The following is a 10,177-nucleotide window of genomic DNA, read 5'->3' on the forward strand; positions in this document are numbered from 1 at the left end:
TTTTTTTTTTCCTTTTTTTTTTTTGTTCTGCTTTTCATGCTAGACATTTTTGTAAACAAGGCAAATCTTTGTTCAATCAATATTTGTATCACCCATCACCTTTTGTGATCAACACAGACAAGAAGCCTTAGACTAACCATATACATTATATATGTACATATATACACACACATACATGTATATATACAGTACATTTTATATATATATACAGTAAAGATATACATACACATGTATATGAATAAACATTATATATATGATGTATATATTTATATATATGCACACAAACATATATATATACATATATGTATGTGCGTGTGTGTGTATATATATATATATATATAATAAAATTCATATTGTCTGGGACTTTCACCTGACCAGTTATGTAAATCATTGAATATATGCTCAGGTAAAACCTAAATTGAATTTTATAAATTTCGCTCTATTTTCAATGTTGAGCCCCACTACACCCTCCTGTATAAATATTCCATTTTTATGCTTAAACTTACTTCAAAACAGTAACCTCTATTCTAATATATGTACATGCATGTATATATATAAAATAATATAATAATAATAATATATATATATGAATGTGTATTTATGCTTGAGTGTAAGGTCTTCTCTGTTCCATGTTTGCTTGTTTTTATTATTAAACTTAACAAAAAGGTTTTTTTAAGTCTTTCTACAGGACATTTTTTTTTTAATTTATCTATTCCCCACCAAAAAAAAAAAAAAAAAAGGAAGAAAAGTATTTCTCTCTTTCTTTCTCTAACATAGAGAAAAAAAAAGATCTTTTAAAAAGTGAGAGAAAAATGGTAAAAGAAAAATAGCCAAAGTCTTGCTCTACTGAAATCCACAATTGTGGATTTTTACTTATTGACTTGGCAAAAATCGGAAAGAAAAAAAAAGACATTTTCGCTTTTGCTGCTACCCAAGAATTTGAATATTTGGTAAGGTAAGGAAGAGTGTAAAGAATTTCAGATTCAGAGATGATACCTGTGGCTAAGATGGAGAATCTCCTGGTTTTCCCCAGGAGTGAATGTAATGGACGTCACACACATGTAGCTAGTTTGATTTTAATGAAGGAAAAAAGTTTGTGAGAAAGTTATTTGACATAAAATATCTGGTTGAAGTTCAGTTCAAGTCAGGAAAGTTTGTTCACCATTTCAACAGAAAAGAAACCATTGAATGGAACAGGAGTCTTTGAATAAGCTTTGAATAACAGTCCTTCTCTTGAGACCTCTTGTAAGAGCACAGTGCATTGTTATGGCCTCTCTTCAGTCTAAATGCAGGGCCTCGTGCTTCAATCCAGAAATCGGAATAAACCAGCTCTTGTTGAATATACAGATAGATTCATATCCAAACAGTTTGCACTTCAGATAGCAGCAGAGAAAAGGGTTAGAATTGCAAGATTAAAACTTCAGATGAGGCTTCAGGGAAGAGTGCAAGGCAGGGAGCAGGGTGAGAGATGGGGTCTAAACAAAACAGGTACCAAAATGTCCAAGATTAAAATACTGTGAGAAGGGCAAATACTCCGTAGACTAGAGCACATGGATAGGCAACAAGGAGCTGCTGGTGATCCATTGCTAGGGCAGAGACAAACAGCTTTGAGGCCGAGAAACTACACCAGAAAACTGCCATGACAGTTAGGAATATACCAAGGGCTCCCTTCAAAGAGATCATGACAGATACAGACGATAGGATAACCATTGGTAATAGACAATAGCCTAATACACTTATTGTACATCCAGACGAAACACCAGTGATACTCATCAAGTTTAACAGACCATACATGGCAAGGCATCCTACAACCCCGATACCATAGATGTAACCAAAGTGCAGTTTGCCAGACAGCATCAAAGCAGCACCGAAAGCAATGCAGAATACTAAAGGTCCAGCCAGATCAGTGTCCTTCATTATGTTGTGGTCAGCATCTTGTAACGGGTTCAATACGGCCATTGTCTTTTGTGTGATGTGGTCAAAGTTAATGCCCAATTCTTCCATTAGTGGTGGCTCATCCTCAAAACTGTCTGGTGCTGTAGTCTGGTAGACAGTCGGTTCCGGTGTCATAATAGAACCAAAATATGGATCTTGACTGTTGGTCGTGATGTATTCTGTAGTGGTGGTCTGGCTGTAGACAAACTGACCGAACTGAGGTTCCTGGCCAAAGCCTTGAGTGTCCATGTTATATCCAGAACTTTGGTTTTCATAGTAGTTGGATGAGTAAAATTCTCCTTCTTGGCCGAAAGAAGACATTTTGGAACGATTTTGAGAATATCTGGAAAGAAGAGAGAAAATAAAAATTATTGAAAATGTTTGGAAAACAGATGAAAATTATGCAACAATAAACAAATTCTTTTAACCCTTTTGATATGAACCCAACTGAGACTGCCTCTTGTTCTATGATGTAAGCTTTCTGTTTTAAAATAATTTTCCAGCATAATTACATGCTAATTTATTTTCCAAGCACCAGCTTAATAATGACAAATTTATTTTACAAAATTCTTCATTATTTTCAAAATTTATTGAAACAAGGAGAACATGTGGCAACAAAAGGGTTAAGGTGATCTAAAAACTTTCCATCAAAATTTATGTTCCAAACACCAGCTTAAATATTTACAGCTATTTTACTGAACTCTTTGTCATTTCCAAAATTTATTGAAACCGTTGGGCCTCAGAGAGGCAATGACAAAAGACCAAGACCTCTGGAGATCTGCTGTGATTGAGAAGACCCGGCAAATAAAGTGAGTGCACAGCTGTAACCTACACCAGTGTTGCATAACCTGCCCCAGCCCACTCAAAAGTACCTTGGATCGTAGAGCGACATGCCATGCTTGAGGAGACTTATTGAGTCAAGTACATTAAAATCAAATGGAAACTGTAGTTGTGATTCCCGTGCCGGTGGCACGTAAAAAGCATCATCCGAACATGGCCGATGCCAGCGCTGCCTTGACTGGCTTCCATGCCAGTAGCATGTAAAAAGCACCAACCAATTGTGGTCGATGCCAGCCCCCTCTGGCCCCTGTGCTGGTGGCACATAAAAAGCACCCACTACACTCTCGGAGGGGTTGGCGTTAGGAAGAGCATCCAGCTGTAGAAACTCTGCCAGATCAGACTGGAGCCTGGTGCAGCCTCCTGTCGAACCGTCCAACCCATGCCAGCATGGAAAGCGGACGTTAAACGATGATGATGAGAAGCAGACGTATGGCAGCAAAAAGGTTAAACTAAAACGTTGAGGGTTAAATGCAAGAAAAATGCAGCACAAATCAGTTTGACTGGACATTGAATAAGAGAAATATTTTTGAAAATGGAGCCAAATATGGCCCTCAACTTGAATACATTAAGGTACTTTGATACGGAATTGAAAGAAGAAATGGAAGATCAAACTAGTGAAGTAAGGAGAAAAGTTCCGAGCAATTATCTTGGATTTAATGAAAAGCAATCACTGACAGATATACAAGAAGAAATAGCTGACATTGTTTATCAGAGTCCTTCACTGGTTTAATTGTAGATAAACCAAGTGGTAGAGACATGTGAGGGACATTAGCAGGTTATTGTAGCCATCAGAGTGGTATAGATCTGTGGAAGGTGGCCAGTAGTGACTGTAGTTAATCCATGTGGTATAGATATGTGATGGGTAAGTACATGTGGCTGGTGGTTGTAGCTAACCTAAGTGATATGGATATGCAATTGCAAAACACTTGTGGCCGAAAGCTAAATGAAAGAGTACAGTCATATTATTTGGTAAGTACTAGAGGATAATAATAGATAAACCAATGGTACAGACATGTGATAGATAAATACTATTGAGTAATTATAGCTAGATTATAGCTAAATCAATAAAAAGTGTACAGAAAACTTGTCATGAAAAGTGGAAAATCCAATGTTTTGATCACAGACCTTCTTCAGGGGAAAAACTGAAAGGAGAGAAATTAATAAAAGACGGCAGAGTTTTACATCGTTTAAGTTGAAACATTAATTTCTCTCCTTTCAACGTTTTTTTCCTGAAGAAGGTCTGTGACCGAAACATTGGATTTTCTACTCCTAGCAGCAAGTTCAGTGTAATCTTTTTATTGATTTCACTATACAAGTCTTGCTGACACAGAACAACACCAGCCTCAATGGAATCTGTCTGATCATAGCTAAGCCAAATAGTATAGCTATATGATGGCAGGAATAATGGAGAAATGCTACAGGTATATTTTATATTATTTCTTTAGAAATAAAGAAATTTTGTGCACAAACGCAGAAAGAAATTTGGTGCACCAATGCAGTGTTGAGCACTCATTCACATGGTTTGACATTTGTGTGTGTGTATAATGATGGATGTAACCACATCAAAGGATAATGAGGAGTAGAGGCAAATGTGAAGAGGTGTACATGTGTGTGTAGAGTGTACATATACAAGGTTGGCCAAAAGTCAGCTGCCAGTAAATCAAAACCATTTAATTCCAAGATTTATATATGTTTAACGACTGAATGAATTTAATAAAAGCATCTTAATATGAAACACCATGAAAAGGATTCAAACTGAAGTCCTTCTTGAGCGACACATTTTTCCATTCGAGTCAATACAGAATTACAGATCGCATTTAAGGAAGTTTGATTTACTGTTGGGTGACTTTTGGCCAACCCTGTAGAGGTGTATAAGTAGTAGCATGAGGGTAGTGGTGTACATGTGATAGGAGGATGTGTGTAGAGGTATATGTGTGAAGTCATTAGGTACAAATAGGCTCAGTCAGAAACAGGGGATACAGCCACCAGTGCAAGTGCACTCCTACAATTTTTGTTGGGACAGTGAATTTGCTTTGAACATCCTCCTGGAAAAACTGGGTTTGTCATCTCTAAGCAAATTTCATTTCCCCATTCATGGACGTACACCATTCACTTTGACGAAGCACTCTTGTATCACTTACCTTTCTAACTCCGCTTCTTCACTCAGTCATGTGGCAGACGGTCTGTGGAGGAGAAAAATAAACAACTTTACTTTTACACAACAGCAACATCACACACACACACAGAGTCGTCATCATTGTCGTTGTTGCCATTGTGTGAAGGTGAGAAACTCAAACTAGCAATATTGGTAAACCTCAGATAACAATGGTTTCTGGTTTAGGAACAAGGTCAACAATTTTGAGGGAGGGGTGAATACCATCAGCCCCAGTACACGACTGGTACTAAATTTCATCAACCCGGAAAGTGAGGAAGGCAAAGTTGACCTCAGTAAGATTTGCAATCATCATCAACATAATAATAATAATAATAAATTGTTTCTTCTCCTACTACTACTACTACTAATAAAAATAATAATCCTTTCTACTGAAGGCACAAGGCCTGAAATTTAGTGGGAGGGGACAAGTTGATTACATCGACCCCAGTGTTTCACTGGTACTTAATTTATCGACTCCTGAAAGGATGAAAAGCAAAGCTAACTTTGGCAGAATTTGAACTCAGAACATAACGATGAGTGAAATGCTGCTAAGAATTTTGTCCAGCATGGTAAGGATTCTGCTAGCTTGCTGCCTTTATTAATAATAATAATAATAACAACAACAACCCTTTCTACTACAGGCACAAGGTCTGAAGCTTTGGGGTGGGGAATAATCAATTACCTCAACCTCAGTACTTCTTCCAAAAAGGATGAATGGCAAAGTCAACCTCAGCGGAATAATAATAATAATAATAATAATGTTTCAAATTTTAGCACAATGCCAGCGATTTTGAGGGGAGGGGCAAGTGGATTACATTGACTCCAGTAATTGACTGGTTCTTTATTTTAGTCAACCTTGGCAGGATTTGAACCCAGAACCTAAAGCTCCAGAAGAAATGCTACATAGGCGCCTGGTGCAGCCTTCTGGCTTGCCAGTCCTCAGGTAAACCATCCAATCCATGCCAGCATAGAAAGCAGATGTTTGATGATGATGAATGTAATTAGGAGTACTGAGACATAATGTATCTAGGAGTATTGAAACATATTGTGTCAAAGAGTACTGAGATACAGAATAACTAGATGTACTCAGATAGGGTACACCTAAGAGTATTGACATATTGTGTATCTAAGAACAGTCACACATGGTGTACCGAAGAGTACTGTATCCAGGAGTACTAAGGCTGGATTCACAATACCTAGGTGCATAGATTTAGAGCATATACCCAAGATTATTCAGACATGGTGCATATGCGGCGGTGATTTGAAACTGAACCACTAGGTAACTGGTCATGCATCACAATCAAATCATAGTAGTTTCACGTGATCAGTTTTATTAAGCAGCCAATTAGTGTCAAACCATCGCGTGAGTAAATTTTCAAGAACTTTCTGCATGTGCCCAACATAGAGCCCTTTTTGGTACCAATTCTTTGCAGAGCATTGAGACCAGCAGACCCATTCACATACATCTCACCTCTTGCAATACAGAACGTTGAGGCAGTCACATGTTGCACCTCCATCCTCACTACATCTAGCTGATTATGACAGATGGCAGATAGTCGACAGGAATTTTGATCGCCCTGAATGTATCACAATTGCTTTCCTGTTATGATGGACAAACCACAGATTGCTGTATGAATAAGCTTGGAAACTCCAAGCAGTATGTCTCTCCCAGTTAGTAATTATTGCTGTGATAATTTGTAAAAGATCAACACAGCTAAAACTCCGTGTGTAATAATAAAATCTGTCAATCGTTTGCAGGTGTTGTCAGTTATTTCTTCACACGACCCGAGAAACACATTTTCATCCAGCAACTCAACCAGTTATCACCTCAAATCAACCAACAACACTACAACTCGCGCCACACCTAAGAGTATAGGCGGTGCATCGAGGAATATTACCAAGACGCGGGATATCTAGGAAGTAGTTTGATATGATGTCTGAGTGAAAAAATTAAGTCCCCTGGATGCTGGTGTTTTGAGCTCTAGGACTCATGGGGCCAGATATCTGGTTTCCATGGCGAAGAAGTGTCCGACATAACATTCCCGCCAAATGGGACGCCAGTCCGTCCCAGGATTTACTCGTTTATAGCGGAGTGGACGGGAGCAATGAGAAATGAAATAGCTTGCTCAAGAACACAACGCACCGTCTGGTCTGGGAATCGAAACCACGATCTTGCGGTCGTGAGTACAACATCCAAACCACCAGGTCACTCACTGTGACATAATATATCGAAGATCACTCAGACTGGGAGAATTAAGATGTACAAAATCAAAGAGTACTCATATTTGGTGCATCAAGGAGTACTTACGATAAAATATGTGTAGGTGTCAGACTTGTGTACTTAGAAGTACAGAAATATCGTACTTTTAGAAAGAGTATGCTCAGACATGGTACATCCTGAGAATATTTGGCAAAGTATAACCTAGGAATATTAAGATTTAGTGCATTTATGAGTATTCAGACATGGTATAACAGGGAGTACAAACATGCAGTGTGCCTCAGAATGTCTGCAAAAAAGGCCAAGAACACATCACTTCCTGCAGACCAAAACAATTCTTAAAAATACATTAAAATATCCGGACTTGATGTACCTTGAACAATAGAATATTATGAAGACTTAGATATAGTGTACCTTGGAGTACAGAAACTTGTGCACCTAGGAATAGAGACGTTGGACCAATGAATATCGGTGTGATTCGATATTCCAGTTTTTGTTTGTTTGTTTGTTTTTAAAGGTGGTTTATTTATCTGATCGAAAACCAGAAAATGTCAAACTTCAGCGATTTAGGAGGGTGGTGACGGTTTAAAACTACGTAATAACATGGTTATAATAATAATATTAATGCCATAATTATCAATATAATATAATTAATTACTAACGTATCTTTGTGTTCAAATAATAATTTAGATGTCAAAATATTATATATATATACATATATATATATATGGCAATATTTGAAAACATGTGAGGACATAGTGTGTGTGTGTGTGTACACATATGTATATGTGTATATATATATATATATAATATTGTGAAATATACTGTAGAAAATGATGATATTTGAAGTAATTAGTGATATAAGGAATAGAAAAAAATGTTATTTACCCCAAAATCACCAGCTGGTATGATGACAGAGTGAAGGAGAGAGTGAGAAGACACGTACACAGAGACAGTAAGAAAGTGGGAGGGAGAAAGATAGATAGAGAATAACAGTGAGACAGAGGTTGCAAGTTTTATACAGAAAGTGTGAGAGAGTAAAAAAAAGAGAGAGATACACAGCGACAGTTAAAGAGTGAGGGGAAGAGATAGAGTGACAGACAGATAGAAAGTGAGAGTGGGAGAGCGATTCACAGAGATAGACAAAGACAATAAGAGAGAGAGAGAAGTAGAGATAGAGAGAAAGGGCAAGAGTGAGTGAGAGGCGGAGTAAAGTGAAACCAGCCAATCGTCAACCTTGACTACGTGGTCGATTTCTCCAAACACTAGAGAGTTTCACTTCCCGCTATAACAGGAAGTTGTTTACGTATTTGGTTTCGCGATTTGTTTTCCGGGTCCGAGTATTAGGATTCGAACGTGCAACGATGAGTGTCGACCTCCGAGATATTTCTTTTATGATAATATTTAAAGGTTTCGATGAGGCAACATTATTTAACTTGTCGTCTGTTTTTAAAGGCAATCCAATGGGAGACACTGGCTTTAGGGAGACACTGCTTTTATTGGCTGTGAATGTTTTACTTTTTTCCTCTTGATTTTAACAATTGAGAAACTGGTTAAAAAGAAATCATACTCATAGTTCTAGAGCAATTCTGATCGAATCGACCTAAAGGAATAAAGACGTTCTCCCTGCGCTCATCTAGTCTTTTGGTTGTTGTTTTTTCGATATAATTTATGTAGAATGACGTAATACAATGCATTAATTATATATTTTTTGTGGTTGTTAGCAACAAGCCGTTTCGGCTCACTTGTAAGTTTTGTTTTATATTAACTGTCTTTTCAAGATAGTATATATTTAAGTTCGTCACATCACAGCGTTCAATATACACATTTTTTTCACGTCTGGCCTACAGCCCTTCTTGTTTATTTTCGCTGTTTTGTTTTTCTGTCGTGTTTTCTGTTTGCCACTTAACTCCTCCGCATTACAAATTTCATTTAATTTGTTTCCGCGGGAAGAGCTATTCTAACAATGCGTCCTACCCTAACACTTCGAAACGCTTAGTTTAGAATAGGGGCAGCTGATGAAGGAAATGTTCTCTATGTGGCCTGTTTGTTTTCTGTGCTCTGTTTTTCATTTTGTCCACGTTTTTTTGTGACGTTCTGTACCCAGATATGCATCTATATATACATCTAGATGTAGGTATGTACATACATGTACGTATATATGCATATACTCACATATTATTTGTATTATTATATATATATATATATATATATATACTGTGGCTTTGTGACTGTTTGTTCCCCACCACTGCTTGATAACTGGTGGCTAATGTGTTTACATTCACGTGACTTAGCAGTTCAGTAAAAGTGACCAATAAAAAAGGAAAGAACTGGTGTTGATTTGTTTGATTAAAATTCTTCGAGGCAGTGCCCCAGCATGGTCGCAGTCTGATATCTGAAAAATATGAAAGAACCACAAAACTTCTTAGTGAAACCTTAAGCTAAGGGAGGTAACTCTTGTTCACCTATCTCAGGAATACTATGGCCCTGAAACCTCTCACAGTCATTTTACCTGCTAGAAATAGCAACCCAAACGCTTTTAAATCTAATCCTAATGTTGGATGCTCAAGAACGAAATGAAGGGTAGATTTATAATCCTGATTCCCAAAAAGGTATAAATATGTCTGTGTAGACTGAGATACTGGGGTCCCAGATGGACAGACAGAATTTTGCTTTCATTTATAGAGATGAGAGTTTGTGCCATTGAGACATGCTACATATGCGTTACGGTCGTATTGTTAGGCAATGTTCTGAAGTTGTTGTGGTTGTGGTATGATGGTAGACTTCTTTTGTGTAACCTTGGGACAGCCCTGACTGAGGGGACCCATGGCACAGAGGTAATCATCAAAATGACTAGGTGTGTCTCACAAAGCCATTCTACTTGTTCTGGCATGCTCTATGGGTTTGTAGAGTGACCAATCTGAACATGTTTTGTAAGGATTTGGGGCACCCAAGGTAGAAAAGTTCCTTGTGAGCAGTGCCAAGTCTCTCTCTGCCAGTCATTCTATTTTGGTTACTTTCTAGAACTG

At 37.7% G+C, this 10,177-nt stretch overlaps 1 protein-coding gene across 1 annotated transcript; it reads right to left on the bottom strand.

Annotated features, from left to right (window-relative positions):
* Nucleotides 1-712: 712 nt before the first annotated feature.
* LOC106870390 (protein YIPF5) lies at nucleotides 713-8,204 on the bottom strand. Its single transcript, XM_014916439.2, has 3 exons — nucleotides 8,037-8,204; nucleotides 4,917-4,958; nucleotides 713-2,278 (listed from the first exon to the last, which is right to left on the bottom strand). Exon 3 carries the CDS (start codon nucleotides 2,254-2,256, stop codon nucleotides 1,507-1,509), a length of 750 nt encoding a protein of 249 aa, XP_014771925.1. The 5' UTR covers nucleotides 2,257-2,278; nucleotides 4,917-4,958; nucleotides 8,037-8,204; the 3' UTR covers nucleotides 713-1,506.
* Between the last annotated feature and the right edge of the window lie 1,973 nt (nucleotides 8,205-10,177).

This window comes from Octopus bimaculoides, chromosome 20 (genome assembly GCF_001194135.2).
Source record: "Octopus bimaculoides isolate UCB-OBI-ISO-001 chromosome 20, ASM119413v2, whole genome shotgun sequence".
Lineage (NCBI taxonomy): Eukaryota > Metazoa > Mollusca > Cephalopoda > Octopoda > Octopodidae > Octopus > Octopus bimaculoides.

Bases quoted from the DNA above. Each gene is read 5' to 3' on its own strand.
- LOC106870390 (XM_014916439.2), bottom strand. From the start codon at position 2,256: ATGTCTTCTTTCGGCCAAGAAGGAGAATTTTACTCATCCAACTACTAT.